General features: G+C 43.3%; 3 protein-coding genes across 13 annotated transcripts in view; 1 reads left to right on the top strand and 2 right to left on the bottom strand.

Moving 5' to 3' along the window:
- The window catches only part of ZBTB2 (zinc finger and BTB domain containing 2), a 23,783-nt gene extending 17,517 nt beyond the window's left edge, over positions 1–6,266 (bottom strand). The window contains exon 1 of one of the 4 annotated variants that reach the window (XM_060283635.2): positions 6,062–6,266. The gene's annotated coding sequence lies outside the window, so the exon portion shown is untranslated. Of the gene's footprint in view, positions 1–5,525; positions 5,693–6,061 lie in introns of those variants that run through there. The other 3 variants (XM_060283637.2, XM_030853154.3, XM_060283636.1) reach the window with 3 other exon arrangements.
- Positions 3,120–14,070, top strand: LOC132593352 (uncharacterized). The gene is made up of 3 exons (XM_060283527.2): positions 3,120–3,214; positions 4,805–12,904; positions 13,019–14,070. Exons 1-2 carry the CDS (start codon positions 3,120–3,122, stop codon positions 6,699–6,701), a joined length of 1,992 nt encoding a protein of 663 aa, XP_060139510.2. The 3' UTR covers positions 6,702–12,904; positions 13,019–14,070.
- Positions 14,071–14,688: 618 nt separating this feature from the next.
- Positions 14,689–18,819, bottom strand: part of RMND1 (required for meiotic nuclear division 1 homolog) — a 34,666-nt gene continuing 30,535 nt past the window's right edge. For 6 of the 8 annotated variants that reach the window (XM_060283352.2, XM_060283351.2, XM_060283349.2 and 3 more), the window contains 2 exons: positions 17,095–17,211; positions 16,008–16,218 (listed from right to left, as the gene is read on the bottom strand). In XM_060283352.2, coding sequence (XP_060139335.1) covers positions 16,186–16,218; positions 17,095–17,211 — 150 coding nt within the window. In that variant the 3' untranslated portion in view covers positions 16,008–16,185. Of the gene's footprint in view, positions 14,707–16,007; positions 16,219–17,094; positions 17,212–18,819 lie in introns of those variants that run through there. The other 2 variants (XR_009558676.1, XR_009558677.1) reach the window with 2 other exon arrangements.

Here is an 18,819-nt window from a genome sequence, read left to right on the forward strand (position 1 = left end):
CTTAAATCATTACATGATAGTTCAAAGAGGTTAAAACTAACAGGAGTCCACTGAACCCTGGTCTTCTGGGTGTAAATTTCACACTCCTTCCACGACACTACCTTGCTCTACAGGTCATTCCTAAAAGTTCTTACCAGTCGTAGTCACAGAGGGCCAACAACCTGACATAAAACTGAAGACCTATATAAAGCCCCCACCCATTCAACACTATAAATGGAACGTTAAAAAAAAAAATCATTTGTCTTTCCTAAATCAGAATAGTGAGCAGAGAGGAACTGAAGACAAGTAGAGATAAAGAGGGGAGTCAATTGTTAAAAGTGAGATTGCACAGAATGCCTTCTTATGTACGTACAGGTGTACAAAGTGGCTTTTTTCTTAAGCAAATTCAGAGACTGTAAGACGTAACATGTTGAAATAAATTAAAAACACTTTCCAAAGCCAAATACAAATAATCATTTATATTATTTAATGCTTTGGGTTTTGCCTTCACCACTGTATCACTCTGAAAATGGGCTACTACCTAGATGTCGAGTGCTGTCAGCTGCCATCACACAGCACACGGTGGGCTGATCCTTAAGTAAATGACTCATCTTCTGGAGGAACAGCTGAATGGGACGTATGTAATCACATTATATTTTGACAACCCAAGTTCCTCCTTCATTTTTGGTGTAAGAACAGGAGACCAAAACAGCTTTTGGGAATTGATGATTCACTTTTTAAAGATAATAGCCCTTCTAAGATACTAAATACCACTTAGATTACCCATTTCAAGGGCACTAAAAGGGTCCTCTGGAGTCCTTGATTTTATTTAAGTGAAACATAAATGAATATTGTAATGCACAGGACACCTCAGTAATAGAAAAAGCACTACCCACAAGTAAGATTGATTCTTTCAAGTAGTAGTTTAGACCACTTACCAGGAGGAAAAAACTGCTTTTTCAATTAGTATTATTAATAATTAATATTTGAGGGCCTATAAAGTAAACTTGAATGAGGCTGGTTGTTTGAATTTTAATATATTTTAAAACCGTATTTCGAGGCTAGGAAATGTCTTTAGTTGTGATGATAGGTTGACATAGTTTTCTTAACATTTCTTTAGTCAATCCTCCCCATAGTAATTAGGAAAAGGAGGGACATACGCTTACCACTGGCACTTATTCTGACTTTGGAAAGCATTGCATTTGTAAAAGATTTCTTTTTAACTGAATTTTGCTTAAGTTAACATTAAAATTAGTTTTTAATTTCTGAGTATAAGTTGAGGTCAGAAGGAGGGAGTTCAGGGATAGTTCAGATGTCAAGGAGAAGCAGGTCAGAGATTTATGGCTAAAAAGAGTTGATATTTAAGTGATAATTTGAAAGGTATTATGCTACAACCAACTTTAAGGAAACGTAGATGTGGATGTGACCACACAGCAAAATTTAAAACCTAATCTAATTTGCTTCTAATAACCCTCCAAAGTAGAGATTGCCTTCCTTTTTCATATGTTGTATGATTGATTAGTAAAATGAATCTGAAGAAAACATAATCACCTATAGGTGCAGCTCCATGTATGCCAGAGAGGAGCTCCAAATATATTTTAACTCAAAGACTTAACTGACTAATTCACTTCAATATTTTATTTCAGGGTTCTCAGACTTTTTGGTATTAGGACCCCTTCACACTCTTTACAATTACTGATGATATCAAGAGCTTTTGTTTATATGGCATATAACTATTGATATTTATATTAGAAATTAAAACTGAGAAATTTAAAAACATTTATTAGTTCAATTAGACATAGCAATAACAAGCCCGTTGCATGTTAATATAAATAACACATTTTTGTGAGAAAAAATTATATCTTCCAAAATAACAAAAAAATAGTGAAGTGGCATCTTTTTATATTTTTACAAATCTCTTTGATAGAAGACAACTGGATTCTGCATTCACCCTGCTTCTCCATTTACTCTGCTGTGATGTCTGTTTTGGTTGAGTATTAAAGAAAATCTAGTCTCACCCACATACGCAGTTAAAAAAAAAACAGAAAGCATTTAAGTAGACTTTTCAGGTAATTGTGGATATTCTTCTTTGATATTACACCAAAACTTGACAAGTGGTAGTTTCTTAAAGGTTAGTTGTGCGATCTAAAAGTTTTATACATCAATGAATGAAATTTACCTGCTCAATTACAGTAAAATTCATTGCTGTCTCTTACACTTTGAATGGATCGTTTATCCATTCATGACTTTTAACACTGCCTATTGGTTATTTGGAAAATGTCAGTTCATTGAGTTATGCAGATCTCCCCAATGTTGACACATTTGGTCAACAGTGAAAAAGGCCAGTAACTTCTTAGTATCATTAGGAAAATAGCTTTGACCTTATGGAACCCTGAAAGGGTCCTGGGGATTCACAAGGGACCGTAGACCACACTTAGACAATCCCTGTTCAGAATCACTCTGGGGACATGGAGAATCTAAATGACTAGGCGGGGCATAGAAGAACATGTGTACGCTCTGAAATTGTTCTCACATTATTTTGAAGTTTACCCTTGCTTCATGCAGAACTTAGGGGTGCACAATATTTAAAGAAACTGTACACGAAAGCCTCTTGTAAAGTAAAAGATTTGTTTGATAAGTACTTAACCAGATACAGTAAAGTGTTTTACAAATTCCTATCTTTGCATACGGAGCTTTCTTGATGTGAGAATGTCACATGATGCAAACCTCAATGCATGTGAGCTGGGGATTCTGCATTTGAGCATAAATACCAGCCTCAAACTTGCCTAAAGTCTTCACCGTCTTGGCCAGCCAACTCCTTGTAAGTGTTCTTTCTGTGGCTACTGACTGCATCAAGGGCATATCAGCACTGTAAAACACAACCGTATTTACTATGGATTCAAAGAAATATTTAATTATTTAAGTTTAATTTGTTAAGAAAAATTACAACCTACTTGAGCATAAAAAAGGTTAAGAAGTATTTTTGACCTAATGCTTAGAATGTTAAATTTCTTTTTCTTCAGGGGAAAAAAAATTCTCAATTCCCTTTTTGGTTTTCAGGGTCATGCTTTGTGACCCAAAGATCATAAGGAAGTAGGAAAAGTGACCAATGCCCTGTTGTCAGGTGGACTTTGAAATTTATGGTAAAGTCTCCGGCTGACCAGCAGTTCCTCCCTTACTGTGATGGCCTGGCGCTACACTACGTGCCCGGTCTCAAAAGTTACTTCACAGAAAGGTGAGTGGGTCTAGGGATGAAGCAACAAGCCACAGGTAAGAAATGGTAGGAGAGTCTCCCAACTCCAAAGCAGCGGACCCCAAGCCAACACCACAGGTCAGCCCTAGACATCTCCTTCACTTCCCACAGGTCAGCCTTAGGCATCTCCTTCACTTCCCACCTCTATGTTGGTGATTCTCAAGCCGGGGAAAAAGCATATTCCCTTACACAGGGACGTGTATCTTCTTGGAGGAACTGGGGTAAATGCAATTTTATATAATTTAATAAAATTTTTATATCACAAAAGTGCAGATTTTGGAGGACAGTGCAAAGTTCATATTAACCATTAAGATAAGAAAGAAACTGTCATAGCTTTTATTCTATGACCTAATACGTCTAGTGTTTATTCTCTGCTGCTGGTGTATTCCACTGGAAGAGCTGGCGGAGCACCGGGTATTTACGTCCTCTCTGAAGAGAAGCTTTGAAACTGGCAAGTAAGCAGCTGGACTGTACAGCAAAGCTTTAGGGGTGGTTTATCTGCCATCCCGTAACAGGGTTCCTCCACTGTTGACTATCTGTGGCACCGATACCATTGGTATGCCACTTCTTGTACTTTGAGATCTGGTGATGGTTTCAACACAGGTCAAGTCTTTGGCTAGAAAATAAACTTATACAAACCACACATTTATTAAGTGAGAAACGCCCAGTTTACAGGAATGTATTATTAGTCGTAAACTTCCTTCTTCAAAATTACTTTTAACAGTTTGAAAATGCCCTGGACACATACCAAGATCACTTAGAATGCAAAATAAAAATTTCCTTTAACAATTAATTTTGGCTTGTAATAAATCAGAGAAATTAGGGTTTAAAATGTCTTAGTTCTGATTTCCTAATAAAATCTCAGGCCCCTCAGACTAAAATGCTCGTGATATTTATACCCTGCTCCAGTGACCCATTAGGGGTCAACATAGAGGGTCGGTCCTAGGAAGGACTGGGTTTAAGGAAACCCAGAGCACCTTGGAATTCTGCTTGAGCCCGTGATTCCGATCTTTTTAATGCTTTATTTTACTAAAACAATAACCTATGAAAATGAATAGACCTGAGACTCACACGCCAAGGGGGCCCATTGTATGATGAAGAGCTAAGGAACACCGCAAACTGGGGGCGGGGCAACGAGCCTGGGTTATTTCCCTACGGCATAATTAGGAGTTCAGCAGTTGAAGTTCTCGCAGTAAATGGCGTAGCAATAACTACATTTTCACTCTGCCCAACCACTTTCTTGCCCGCTCTGCTACCCCTGCTTTCTTTACTGCCGTCTTAATTCACTACCAGCTAAAAGGAACAAAAACCTCGCTTCCTAAGCACCTTTTGCATCACCATGTCTCTTTGCAGCCTTGTTTAAAAATGAATGGTTTGGGGGTTTCGCTACACCGAGGAAACGACTCTGGCCCCAGGAAGCAGCCTCCGCGCCCCAACCTCCCCTCCGCGAAGCCCTACACGGGTGTGAAGGCCGCATCGGCCGGGAGCGCGGCTCGGAGGCCGGCCTCAAGGCCAAGCAGCCAGCAACCACAGCGCAGCTCTGGGCTAGCCTCGGCCTTACCGGAGGCGTAGATCGCCCGTGGAGCGGAAGCTGGAAGCCGCCGCTCAGCGCGCCCACCCCCGCGGCACGGGCGGGGGCCAGCGTTTCCCCCCACCCTCTGCCAGAAAGCGGCTCAACGGCCACCTACTCAGCCTAGTCCCGCCAGCCTCGCCCCGCCAAGGGCGGGCGCCGAGGCCGGGGGCGGGGCCAGGCGCCGCACACCCCGGCCCCGCCCCCATCCCCGAGGTGCTGAGGGGAGAGGAGGAGCGACGCACTTGGGCCGCGCCGCACGCTCTCCGCTTTCCTCAGTCCCCCGTGCGCGCGCGCGCTCGCCCAAGTCCCGCGGAGTTTAACACAATGCCGACGCCTACGCCGTGCGCAACGCCCCGGCCGGCGCAACAGCTCCGGCGCCGGGGGCGGGGGGGGTGGCCAGACAGGGCGAGGGGAAGAGCGCGCGCGAGAGCGGGAGACAGCGCGAGACCCGAGGAGGCCGGAAGCGCGCGTGCGCGCCCCCGCCCGCGAGCGGGGAGGCGGAGCCGCAGCAGTAGCGGCAGCAGCTGTAGGAGCCGCTGCAGCTGGGAGAAGCGCCAGAGAGGCCGGGCCTGCTCCGGTCGGACCGGATCCCTCCCCTCCCCCTCCCTCTCCGCTCCCCTCCCCCAAACCCACTTCCGCAGCTCGCAGCCTTGCCGCCGAAGAAGCAGCGGCGGTAGCAGCAGGAGGCGGCGGCGAGGCGATTACGGAAGGATTACGCACCTGACGGGCCGGCCTCTTGGGGCTCCAGCGCGGGACGCTCACCGGCAGCCGCCGCTCGGGACGCGCTTCGCGGTGGCGGCGGGAAGGGAGGGACCGGCGACGGGGAACGGAACGCGAATCGCCCCCCTCCCCTTTCTCCCTCCCTCCTCCTCTCCGCCGCCCGCCCTCTCGGCTTCCGTCCCCTCCCCCTCGCGCAAAGCCCCGGATGGAGCTGCTGCCGACTCGCCGCCGCCTGGCTCCGGGGGATGGTTTTGTCAGGCGGCCAGAGCCCCGGCGCCAGGCGCAGCCGCCCCCGCCCCTGCGGGGCGCCCGTGCCCTCGCTTCCCAGAACCGGGTCCCCGTGTGGTCCGGGCCCTCCGCCTGCCTTCAGCTGAAGCCCCGGGACTGGGGTCATTCGTCTTCTTTGTTGCCACCGTCGCTGCCGGAACCGTTTGCGAGCTCCGGTGGCCCCCGCCCCCCCCTTCGCTTTCCCTGAGCCCGGGCCGGGGGCGGCACGTGGGCACCGGCCCCGGGAGGAGGAGGCGGTGCGCGCTTACCTGTCGCCGGTGTCGCTGCGGCGGGGGGTGTGGAGGAGGCACCGCTGGGCAGCCTTGGCCGTGCTCTCCCCGCCGCCGCCGCCTCTGCTTCTCTCTGCTGCTGCTGCTGCTGCCGCCGCGGTCGGTGTCTCCGGCGCGGCGGCGGCGGCGGCGGCGGGGCTTTTCCTGTCCGGTTACGTTAAGGTCACATGACCGAGAGAGCGGAGCGACTAGTGCAAAGAGGCTGAGAGCGGCTCCCGCCGGGGGGGAGAGGCGGCGAGAGAGCTGTGGCGGCAAGAGCCCCCTCCGCCCCCCCAGCCGCCTCCCCTCCCCCCGCCCGCCTCCGCCTCCTGCTGCTCTGCCGCCGCCGCAGCCGCCGCCGCCTGCAGCACTAAGTACGCTGCCGCTCCCACCCAGGCTCCGCGCTCTACTCCAGCCAAACTTCTGCAGACCATGTGCAGCCGAGGCGAGGAAACTTCTCTCCACCTATTGGGGCTGGAGGCTTGAGTCACAAGCCCCATGTTTACATGAAGTGTTAGGTAGGACAATCCTGGAGATGCTCGGGGAAGGGATGGAGAATTACTGCTTGGATCCTTCTGCAAGCTTGTGCTTGACATCTCTAGCCTATAGCTTTGTCCCTCTGCTTCCCGTATTAGCATAAATTTTAACCTTGAAAGACTTGAAATGGATTGGACTTGAGAACCAGGGAGATAGTTGTGAAATTACTAATACTTTTTTTTACCGCCAGTGGTAATTGAGAAGGCATACTGGAGTAGACATGCTTGTTGGTGCTGTGTGTAGAGGTAGAAGTGCTTCCTTACAGACCAGATGAGTGTGATGTAAGACGTTTCTGTTAGGATTGAATTTGGTGCTTATTTCAGTAATTGGGTTTTAGCTTATGAAGCTTTGGTCCAGAAAAGTCGAAGTCTGCAAAGCGTGTTTGTTACTTACGAACAATTTACTCTCCTTTTAAGCTTTGGTTTCTGAGATATTGTTAGAGTGGCTTCCAGAGTTGGCCATTCTGTTAAATTTAGAGGTCCTGAAACATGGTAACAGGGCAAGCATGGGGTTTAATATTCATTGATGGTCATTCTTAACATGTTAAAGTTTACTTTTGCGTCGTTGCCATTTTGCTAGAATTTTATTTATATCTTTAGAAGTATGATTTAGTCCTTTGAGGAGTGCATTTAACGATTTGTTTTACATATCTAGGATTTTGAAGACTTAAAAAAGAATATGGCTTGATTTGTAAGAAAATGGAGGCAGCAGTTCCTAGGCTACTCTGGTTTTAAAGCATGCTATCCTGGATATAAGCTCCTTGATTTGATGTGGAACCCATTTTGGTTGACACAGCCAGACCTAAGCACAGTGCCCTGGCACGTAGTTCACAAAATACTTAAGGCAAGTTTATTATCTTAAGACAGTTAATTTAACATACAGCAGTGTCCCTGCTAAAAATCTGCGTGTGATTCGGTAATCCAGTCGTACCTGGGGCTACTGATGACTAATTCCTTCTTCTTTGAAGACAAAATAAGCAGCTGTGTAACTTTAGTGGTCCAGAAGTGAGTAATAGATTTAGTACATACCTGCCTTGAACTTTCTTGTTCTTTGATCAGCTAGATAAATGACTTGTGAATGGCTAAATGTCTGCCTTGCAAAACCAAATTCTGACCCTGCTATAAGCATTTCTGGTGCACTATCACTAAAACATCAAAGTTGGCCATTAGACTGGCATGCCAGTTTCCTTGGATTTGCTTTACAGTTGAGATCTGTTTCATCTCATTAGGAAACTAAAGTGATTTTGATTGGTAGACATCGTTAGAGATCTTTGGGTTCTTAATTCTTTTAGACTTTGAACTTTCAAGTTTATGGTCTGATGAGTGCTTACATGGAGAGTGAACTGATTTAAGAGAAACCAAAGGAAAAACTGAGCAAAACTAATGCTGAAGTTTTAGATGAAGCCATAGGGCAGAAACTTGGCTATGTGTCCCAAGTATTTGGCCTTGAGTCAGAGTAACTATGCTTATTCTTAAGATCAACAAATATTTTCTCAGTACCGTACTCTATATTATTGTATAGAAATAAACCCTGGGGTTATTCCTGAAACTGAATCTCTCTCCTAGAGAAAGTGCTGTCAGGAGCATCCTAGTCTTTTCTTTTAGAGCTGCTGCTCTGGAATTTAGAACTGGGGTGGCTTTGCTGCTAATTCTTGGAAGGCATAATGATGGATACTTGGATTTTGCCAAGTATGCCAATTATTTTGATTTTTAGTCACCATCATCAAGTAAAAGCATTATAAGGAGTGCTATACAGACTATATCTGCTATCTACAACTGGTTGAAGTAGAAACATTTTGATGGATACATATGCAAAGGTTGGGGAGAAAACTTAGTTCTTGCAGAGAATGGCTAGTAGTCTGTCCGGATTGGGCCAAGGGAAGCTGTCAATTAGTCTGGTTATGGGAGAGCCACAAATGCCCTGAGTTAAGTAATAAGAAAAAGAAGTTAAGTCATCTGTTTAGTGTTTGTGTACTGATCTGTTTTTCATTTTGAAAATAAATTCGGCAAATTGGGAGTTCAAAAATAGTTTCACACATTTTACCTCAAAGAAAATCTCAGTGCAAGCAAATAATCAAGTGGACTCATCAGAAGTTACGTTATGCATAAATATTCTGCAGAGTCTTGTGTTGCTGAAAGTTTTGATATGTGTTATGCTGAGGTACAACCAGAGATATATGCACTTGCTTGTGTTCTGAAGAGGGATAGTTCCAGGGAGACTTGGACAGTGGGCAGAAAGCAGTTTAACAGTACTGTACTTTGGGTTTTTTTTGGGGGGGGGAGTGGGCAAAAATTTGTGTGCGCTCAGGTTGAAGATGGAATTTCCTTTAACACTGATGATGAAAGTAATAGTAAGAGAAAGTAATACATGTGGGTACATCCCAGAGCTTCTTCACTACATAATTTTTTGAAGAATGTCTTACGGGTAATTTCTTAAATTGGGAGAACGACATGCTTTTTTACATGCTAGATTTCTAAGTCTAGGGTAGATGCCACACCTGTGTTTGCAAGCTTAACGTATAAGTCAGAAAAGATGTATTTTGTGTGTCTTAGATTTTGTTGCTTTTGTTAAAAAGTCTGTAGAAGATGCTTATTTTATAGTTGATTGTTACTGAGACTGTATTCCTTCAAGGATTCCCTGTACTTTAGCAATTTTTTTTTGTTTGTTTTAAACCTATTAGCGTAGGCATGTGGGTTTAAAACTTTTCCTGTTGAGATTCTAAAAAAATATATTTTATTAAATGCTACCTGGTACACACATATATGTAAAGTTGAAACAAAATTTTCAGGAAATAGTACTTGTTACTATGGGTATATACTCTGCTATCTTTTGTTTCATTTTTTTTAAAAAAATTAGCTGATTGTGGTATCTTAAATTGATTTCATAAATCACAAATGGATCAGGGTCCACAGTTTGCAAAAACTGGTATTTCAGTTTTTAGTATTAGTTGCTGTTACAAATTATCCCAACACTTAAGTGGTTTAAAACAGCGAACATTTGTTTATCTCTGAATTTCTGTGGGTCAGGAATCTGGAAGTAGCTTAGTTAGGTAGTTCTGGGTCAGGGTCTTTCATGAGGTGTTTTTTATGTCAAGAAGTTGACTGAGTTAGGATCTGCTTCCAGGGCGGCTTACACTCCAGCGGGTTAGTAGTTCTCGGTTCTTCTCTCTGGGGCTGCTTGAGTGTCCTCACAACATGGTGGTGGTTGGCTTCCCCCAGAGCAAGGGATCCAAGCAAGAGCGAGGAGACATCACCATCCGCCACACGCTGTTAGTTAAAAGCAAGTTACTCAGTCCAGCCTGCAGCCAAGGGGAGAGGAATTAAGCTCCATGTCTTGAAGGGAAGAGTCTCAAAGAATTTATGACATTTTAATAACTACCACAGTTCTATATTTTTCCTGTTTATGGATGAATTAGGATTGAACCAGAATTCTTGCTGAAGTCAATCTGTAAGTAATTATCTTAGTTAATTAAGTCAGTTTTTTCTCTGAGGGCATTTAGTCACACTCCTTCCTCTAAAATTTGAGAAGACAGGCTCAAAGAAGTTAGGTAATTAACTAGCCAAGCCCATTCAGTCTAGGAAAACGAAACAGATTTTCTCTGACTTTTTGTCATGAGAAAATAATAATCTGTGTGCTGATAGAGATGAGAAAATTGGCTGATTTAAAAAAAAAAATCTTTTCTGAAGAAGTTATAGTGTGGGACTTTTGTTCTCTAGTCTTGCAGCTTGTATTTTTACATGATCATAGTTACAGTGTCAGTTTATTTGGTCTCTGGATAATGCTTGACGTCTTTATGAATTTGCAGGCTCCTCATACCAGCACCCCCGTCCCAACTGATTTTTCGAGGAAATGGAAAATGTACTTATTAAATGAATTTTAACTACTTTATGGTTAGCTCCATGTGCTGCCTATATTACTGACCCTGAGATTGTACTGTAACTGTAATTGTACTGTAACTCTTCCAATTAGCACATTTCCAGGACCTAAAAGAAGATGTTACAACTAAAAGGTAATCAGGGTGTGCGTGTAAAGAAAACTACACCATGTTTTTCTGCTGTGAAGTTTTCATGGAAACTTCAGATCTAGAAGGCTTTGTTCTAAGCTTAGTTTTGGCTGACCGCTCCAAGGAGTGGGGTGAGTCCCTGGCATGGGTAGCGTGAGTGAGGCCAGGATGAGTTACCAAGGCTCACCTTGATTGTGGGTTGTTTTTTTTTTTTCCCATTAGGCTTTTCTGAGTAATAGGTGGGGATACAGTAAATCGTCTTACACTTCTGCTGTTACAGAATTGGATAATGGCTGCTTTTTTCTTAGACTGTTTTCTAGTTTATCTTACCACCAGGACACCTGACAGTTCTATTCTGCCCTAAAGCACTGATTGTACTTACTTATGTAATTACTTTTCTTGGTATTTATTTATATATGTTGTATCTCCTATCCCCCTGTAAGATCCCTACAGGGACTTACTTTCATATATACTGCTGGTACTCAAGTACTTGAAGGACTGAATTGAATTTGTAGTTGAAGGACCGAAGATGATAATTCTCCCACCACAACTGAATGAAGAAATGTTTATTTTTGAAGAAAGCCTCTGGATATATGTGGTAGGTGCAGCTGGTGTATGTGTTAATCACTATCTCTGTTCTTGAGATGCCCACAGTCCAGTGGGGGAGAACACAATCATATACTTAATACACAGTTTGTTCTATACTACACGTGCAAAATGGTGTGCTGGTACAATGAAGTTGGTGTTAGAACTGAATCTTGAAGGGTGAGTGGATAAGATGTGGTTTTGTGACATGTTTGGGGGTTGTGCATTTCTCAGCTTTACTCCATTATACATCTACCTTGAATTGTTTTACTGTTGGCAAGTGGCCATCATAGTTTGATAAGTTGCTTCTTTCTGTGGCATGCGTGCTCTTGGTATATTATTTCTCTAGAACTGTGCTGGTCCAGTTCAGTAGCTCCTAGCCACATGTGGCTATGTAAGTTAATGTCACACTAGCCACGCGTGCTTCAGTATCCACATGGGGCCAAAGGCTACCATATTAGATGACACAGATATTGAACATTTCTCTTGTCACAGAAAGTTCTGTTGGACAGTGCTGCTCCAGAGTCAGTCTGCACATTTTCACATTATCTGTAGAGTGTTAAGTTAGGAATAGAGTGAGAAAACTTAACGGCTTCCTGACATTAGGAGAGACAAGCGTGGTTGGTGTTTATGAGTAGAGGGCAGAGAGTATATATTTACCGTGGTTAAGAATATAGGCTTTGGAGTCAGATCTGGGTTGGAATCATACTCTGTCCCTTAAGCTGTTTGGCTTTGGGCATGTTATTTAACCTCTGAGCCTTAGTTTTTGTTTTGTTCAAATAGGGATAATATTTATCTCACAGGGCTGTGTATTAAAAAAGTGTATGTTAAGGGGCTTAGCACAGTGCCTCAGTAAATGACAGGATCATTAATATATTTTTTAAATAGTCACTGATTTAAAGAAATCTTTAGAGTTATCTTAAAGTAAAACTAACTTTTTTTCCTTTTGGTGTACAGTTCTGTGAACTTGAATATAGGTGCACATTTATGTAACCCCAGTCAGGATACAGGACAGCTCTGTCACTTCAGAAAACTCCCTCATGCTGTCCTTTGGCATGCTATCCTCCTCCCACTCCTCTCCCTGGCAGCCAGTGACTCCTCCTCCATCGCTTTTTGTCGTTTCCAGCATATGGTATATAAATGGAATCATATAATATGTAGTCTTTTGAGACTGGCTGCTTTCAGTCAGCTAAGTTGAGTGAAAGTCATAAAAAGTTGTAACATGTATTAATAGCACAACGGATTTTTAAAGATGTTAGTTGTGAAATATTAAACAAAAAAAGTCTGAAATTTTGCTTATAGAATTGTGTGTCACTGGAGTTTTTAATGTTTGAAAGTGAAATTAATGATGAAATATATAGGGGAAAACTACTTCCCCCAATTGATGACAGCTGTGTACGTATCAACTTGTTTTTCTTTGTGAAGATAGTTGATCATTGGTAGGAGAGGATCCTGTTTTTAGTTTTATTAAAGATCTGTAGAGTTGCCAGCACAGTCCTGATTTGAAAAAGGTGGTTGTTTAAACATCATTAATTTCTAAAAATGTGGTCTGAAGATAACAGCTGGCTGCTTTGCCTAGACCTTCCCCAGCTTAACCCTGAAAGCCTGGCTGCTCCAGAAAAGCCCCCAGTGCCGGGAAACCCAGGATCTAAAAGGGCCACTTGAAGGAAATTGGAGGATTCCAGTTCATCAGATTTCATTAGTGAACCATCAGAGAGGTATTTGATACTAGTTTGTTGTCCTCTGTAAGTCTTCATTTGAGTGAGTTTAAGAAGCACTCTGGTCCATTTTCATTTTTTTCTTTCTCTTTGTTTTGGCTACACTGCTGCAAGGAATCGTAGTTCCCCAGCCAGGGATCAGACCCGTGCCCCCCTGCAGTGGAAGGTGAGGAGTCTGAACCACTGGACGATCAGGGAAGTCCCAGGTCCATACTTTTATGTTAGCTATATATATATATATATATATATATTATTTTTATTTTTGGCTGCATTGGGTCTTCGTTGCTGCGCATGGGCTTTCTCTAGTTACTGTGAGTGGGGGCTGTTTGTTGTGGTGTGCGGGCTTCTCATTGCAGTGGCTTCTCTCGTTGAGGAGCACGGGCTCTAGGCGTATGGGCTTTAGTAGTTGTGGCACACGGGCTCAGTAGTTGTGGCTCGCGGGCTTAGTTGCTCTGCGGCATGTGGGATCTTTCTGGACTAGGGATCGAACCCGTGTCCCCTGCATTGGCAGGCGGATTCTTAATCGCTGCGCCACCAGGGAAGCCCTCAGACATGTTTCTTAACTAAGGATTCAAAGGGGATCCTGGGGATTTGATTCAGCCTTCATTTACTCTCAGAATCATATATGGGTTTTTACGCAGATGGACTGTACTAACAGTTAACTCATAACTTCACATATGTTAATTCCATTAATCCTCACAGACATTTTGTTCTGAGAGAAGCTGTGATCTTGAAAAACTTTTATGTTTGTATTATACCTAAAATAATTTTAAAAACTCTATATATAGAGTTGAAGCTTTTATCATAAATTTAAATACTTGAAAAATGTGTAATTTCTGACATAAGTATTGATATTTTAAAATATTTAAATTATATATAAACAATAAAATAATTTATATCTTTAATATATCTTAGTGGAATGTAATACAATAAGTTGATGTCCACCGTGATCCATTTAAACATAAGTAAACGATTCAAGTGTTACCTTCCTTTTTCTTCTTGAAAACTGTATTTGTTACATTTCCCCCACAAAATGTTATCCTAATAAATTTTTATGCTTTAAGGTCTCACTGTCTTTTTGTTCTTCGTTACGTATTTGTGTATAAGTTGAAATGTTAAATTTTAATTTGCCATGACCATAAAGCACTAAATGTTCATGTTCTTTTTGTTGTACTAAAATTTTATAATTACACAGTTGACCCAAACAGCAAATTGTACACATTGATACTTGGAGTAAAATTTTACTGGAAATGGCCCCTCTTATTAAAGAAGGCTCTGTTGACCAGTATTTCAAATTGTCCTTTGGCTTTCTAAAGATTTTAAAATGCAGGTTAAGTATATTTAAAGGTTTTAAAATACAGTGGACCAAACTAAAATTGAAGATGAGTGAGATGCCTTCTGTACATTGTGAGATTGGGAAAATGGGAGAGGAGAACAGGCTTGATACGCTGCTTACAGGTGACAGTGCAGGCACAGCGATTTTATGAAAGTGCTGATGTGGAACTTGATCTAGAAAGCTTTTTTTTTAAGGTAGAAATGAGTTTTCTTTTTTAAACTTATTTCTTGGCTGCGTTGGGTCTTTGTTGCTGCGCGCGGGCTTCTCTAGTTGCGGCGAACGGGGGCTACTCTTCGTTGCAGTGGGCGGGCTTCTCATTGCGGTGGCTTCTCTTGCCACGGAGCACAGGCTCTAGGTGCATGGGCTTCAGTAGTTGCAGCACACAGGCTCAGTAGTTGTGGCGCTCGAGCTTAGTTGCTCCATGGCATGTGGGATCTTCCCGGACCAGGGCTCGAACCCATGTCCCCTGCATTAGCAAGCGGATTCTTAATCACTGCGCCACCAGGGAAGTCCCTAGAAAGCAATTTTTTTTTTTTTTTTTTTTGTGGTACGTGGGCTTCTCACTGTTGTGGCCTCTCCCGTTGCAGAGCACAGGCTCTGGACGCGCAGGCTCAGCGGCCATGGCTCACGGGCCCAGCCGCTCCGCGGCATGTGGGATCTTCCCGGACCTGGGCACGAACCCGTGTCCCCTGCATCGGCAGGCGGACTCCCAACCACTGTGCCACCAGGGAAGCCCTAGAAAGCAATTCTTAAATTATCTATGCCCACATGTTGCATAGTCCTTGGTATAGGTACCTGAAATCGGTACTCAAGAAGAACTCTTGCGGTGCACTGAAAGACACCAGGATGGGCAACTTCACACTATTCCAGCAAATATATACATGAATGTCATCAGTGAGGGTACAGATAAATGTGTATTCTCTTGGGAGTATACCATATAGCAGTTAAACAAGCTATAAAGTGACTGACAGTGTCCCAATTTAGAACAGTAATACTCTGTATATGTATATAACTTATGAAAAAGTCATTGTGATGGGGAGAGGGTAGTAGGGCAGGGGGATATGTGTAAAAATAAGGCAAATGAAGATAAAAAGGACTTTTTTTTTTTTTTTTTTTTTGCGGTACGCAGGCCTCTCACTGTTGTGGCCTCTCCCTTTGCGGAGCACAGGCTCCGGACGCGCAGGCTCAGCGGCCATGGCTCACGGGCCCAGCCGCTCCGCGGCATGTGGGATCTTCCCGGACCAGGGCACGAACCCGCGTCCCCTGCATCGGCAGGCGGACTCTCAACCACTGGGGCGCCATCAGGGAAGTCCCAGGACTTTGTTTTTAAAAAGTTAATTATCAATTCAAGATGGTAAGCACATAAATGTTAAATTCTTTGTACTTGGTATTTTTAAATTTTCCCTGAGTATGTGAGAAACTTAAAAAAATATTCCTCCGTGGGAAGAATATTTTGACCCAACTTGGTAGTGAAAGGATGGAAAGTATTGATTAATAAAAGGAAAGTGCCAGTGAGCAGTCAGAGTCAAATTACGCCACCTAGAAATAAACAGGTGTACAAAGTTCGTTTTTGCCATTCAAGCCTACTTATTTTCTAAATTTCAACACTTTGGAGTTCCTGTATGGTTTTCTTAGGGCCAAGCTTGGGATTCCCTGGGGAAAGGTTAGGAGCAATGCCCAAATTCCCCAGATGCCCAGATTATCCAAAGTTCTTTAAAATATAAAATGAACATTATCCTTTCAAACTGTCAGTGTTATAGACCCAAATGCCAGATTCTTTATAGTTTTTATTCAAGCAGCAATACATTTAGAAACTGAAAAAGATCACTGTGACAATTTCTTGATTAAAAAAATTAAATACCTATTAATCTCAACAGGTGAGCATTTATTTTTGATTGTAGAGCTTCAATATATCTTGCAATGACACTTTTCCTTTGGTCGTCAATCAGAAAAATGCTCGTCCCAGCTCAAACATTACCTTACAAATAAAAAGTGAGAAGTATTAATAATTTCATGGCAAATCACTGGTACAAACTAAAATGACTTTTCTAAGGTCGTGATTAATGAAAAATGCTCCCGAAGTTAATAACTTTTTTGTTATTACAGGGCATTACAGGGCATTACAGGGCAAGCTGCAGATTTGAGGCACAGGTGCTTGGTGTTGGGTTGAACATTATACATTTACAGCTAGAACTTGCCCTAAATGCCATCTTTAAAAACGTGGAGGGAGGGACTTCCCAGGTTAGCGCAGTGGTTAAGAATCCGCCTGCCGATGCAGGGGACATGGGTTTGAGCCCTGGTCCAGGAAGATCCCACATGCTGCAAAGCAAATGAGCCTGTGCGCCACAACTACTGAGCCCACGCGCCACAACTACTGAAGCCCTCACGGTTAGAGCCAGTGCTCTGCAACAAGAGAAGCCACCGCAACGAGAAGCCTGCGCACCACAATGAAGAGTAGCCCCCGCTCGCCGCAACTAGAGAAAGCCTGTGCGCAACTAAGACCCAATGCAGCCAAAAATAAATTTAATAAATAAATAAAAAGAGCAAATAATTAAAAAAAAAACATGGAGGGAATTCCCTGGTGGTCAAGCGGTTAGGATTTGGCACTTTCACTGCCATGGCCTGGGTTCAATCCCTGGTCAGGGAACTGGGATCCTGCAAGCTGCGCAGCATGGCCAAATAAAATAAATAAAAAGGTGGAACTTTTCCAAAAATCATACTTAATGCATTTTCAAAATATTACCACAGTCACTTGAAACCTGCCTCACTTCCAAATAGACTTAACATTTAGAACAAAGTCATGCTCTTTCCTGCTATTGTTTTCTGTCAAGTTACTTTCATAAAAGTTACCTACCTCTATGGTGATAAGGATGACAATCATCCCTTCCAGGCGCAGCGTCCTCTTCTCAGTCAGGTGATTCCGCATCAGATCTGTTAGCTCCATGCAGTGCTGAAGCTTTTCATTCATGACCTGCATTAGAAAAATCTCAGTATCCTGTATATTTAAACATTCACTTACGATAACAGTCGCATGCTTCAAAATTATAAGTTTGAAATAGGTGTGCAGTGAAAAATCACTCCTTCAATTCTTGCTCCCCAGCCCTCCCCAAAGGCAGCCTACCAGTGCCACTTGTCTCCTTTCTGTGAATCCACCTAGAGACGTTCTGTAACGCACAGATCAGACTGCAAGAAATACTTTGCATACTGAAGCTCTTATATTCATAAGACTTTGATGGAAGATCTGAAAGTTCTTGATTTCTAGTTTTTCGTTGCTGCCCTTGGATTTTCAGCAGTTAATAAAAGCAAACCTGAAATACTCTTTTAGCATGGCCTTAAGATGACAATGATTACCTTCTACTAAAACTGTTCCAAGCCCCGCAAACACAAAACTTGACCTGCTGCACACTCGCCACTAGATGGCACTGTTTTTTTTTTTTTTTTTTTTTTTAACACGGTACGCGGGCCTCTCACTGTCATGGCCTCTCCCGTTGCGGAGCACAGGCTCCGGACGCGCAGGCTCAGCGGCCATGGCTCACGGGCCCAGCCGCTCCGCGGCATGTGGGATCTTCCCGGACCGGGGCACGAACCCGTGTCCCCTGCATCGGCAGGCGGACTCCCAACCACTGCGCCACCAGGGAAGCCCGATGGCGCTGCTTTTAATGCTTAACTGCAGAGATTCTGCATTCTGATGCCCCACAAGCTGGCTGAGGGGTTCACAGAAAACAGAATCTTTGAAGTTAAGACTTGAATGTGACCACTGGCAAGTTATACTTCCTTAATCTCTCTGTATCTCACTTTCTTTTGGAAATTACACAGTCTGGAAACGTTTTTTACAAGTTTTTGGATTCCCCTTGATAACTTCTGGGGTACGTAGGCTGAGAATGCAGGTATGGTCAGTGGAAATCTGAGACAAGTCACAGATGCATGTTTGGGGACTGACTGAAATGTGCTAGTGCACCATATTTACTGTCATTTTGCACAGAGCATTACTAACGAGAGCGAACACGTGGAAGCACACTGATAATATGTATTTGCCCACGCTTCCAGACTTCATGTAATCCTGTAGTCGCCAATTTGTATAAATGTTTAGAACAGTGCCTCTTTCTTTCCTCCCTTTCTTCGTCTTCCTATTTCTGTTGGCTGCTTGATCTTGGTCTAGAAACATGCTCAGCCTTAAGCTTGCTTCTCTCTTCGAAATGCTGACCCAACCCTCTTTTACATTTTCTTTCAAGTTTGACTAAAGAACAGACATTTTCTTTCTCCACTTCTCACCACCAACTTATTCCTTAGCCCTTAGAGGTTGTAGATATTACCTCTGCTCCCCCGAAACTTCCAGATGTCTCCTAAACAGTAACACCCTTTCTTGGTTAGATTCTGAAACCTCAATTAAGCATTTGACAACACCTTGAAATGCACACTTCCTTTGGCTTTTTCTCCCCTAGGGACTAAGTTCTGCCTCCGACCATCACTCTTTTTCTGAGTCTTCTCGGACCTCCCCTGGCCTGTGGATGACACTTTCCAGAGTCCTGATCTGGTCCCTCCTGTCCTCTAGCTCTGCACTCTCTCTGCACGATCCTGC

Source organism: Globicephala melas, chromosome 14, assembly GCF_963455315.2.
Source record: "Globicephala melas chromosome 14, mGloMel1.2, whole genome shotgun sequence".
Classification (NCBI taxonomy): Eukaryota; Metazoa; Chordata; class Mammalia; order Artiodactyla; family Delphinidae; genus Globicephala; species Globicephala melas.

Bases quoted from the DNA above. Each gene is read 5' to 3' on its own strand.
- LOC132593352 (XM_060283527.2), top strand. From the start codon at position 3,120: ATGGTAAAGTCTCCGGCTGACCAGCAGTTCCTCCCTTACTGTGATGGC. The intron at 3,215-4,804 runs GTGAGTGGGTCT...CCGGAGGCGTAG, and splicing joins AAAAGTTACTTCACAGAAAG to ATCGCCCGTGGAGCGGAAGC.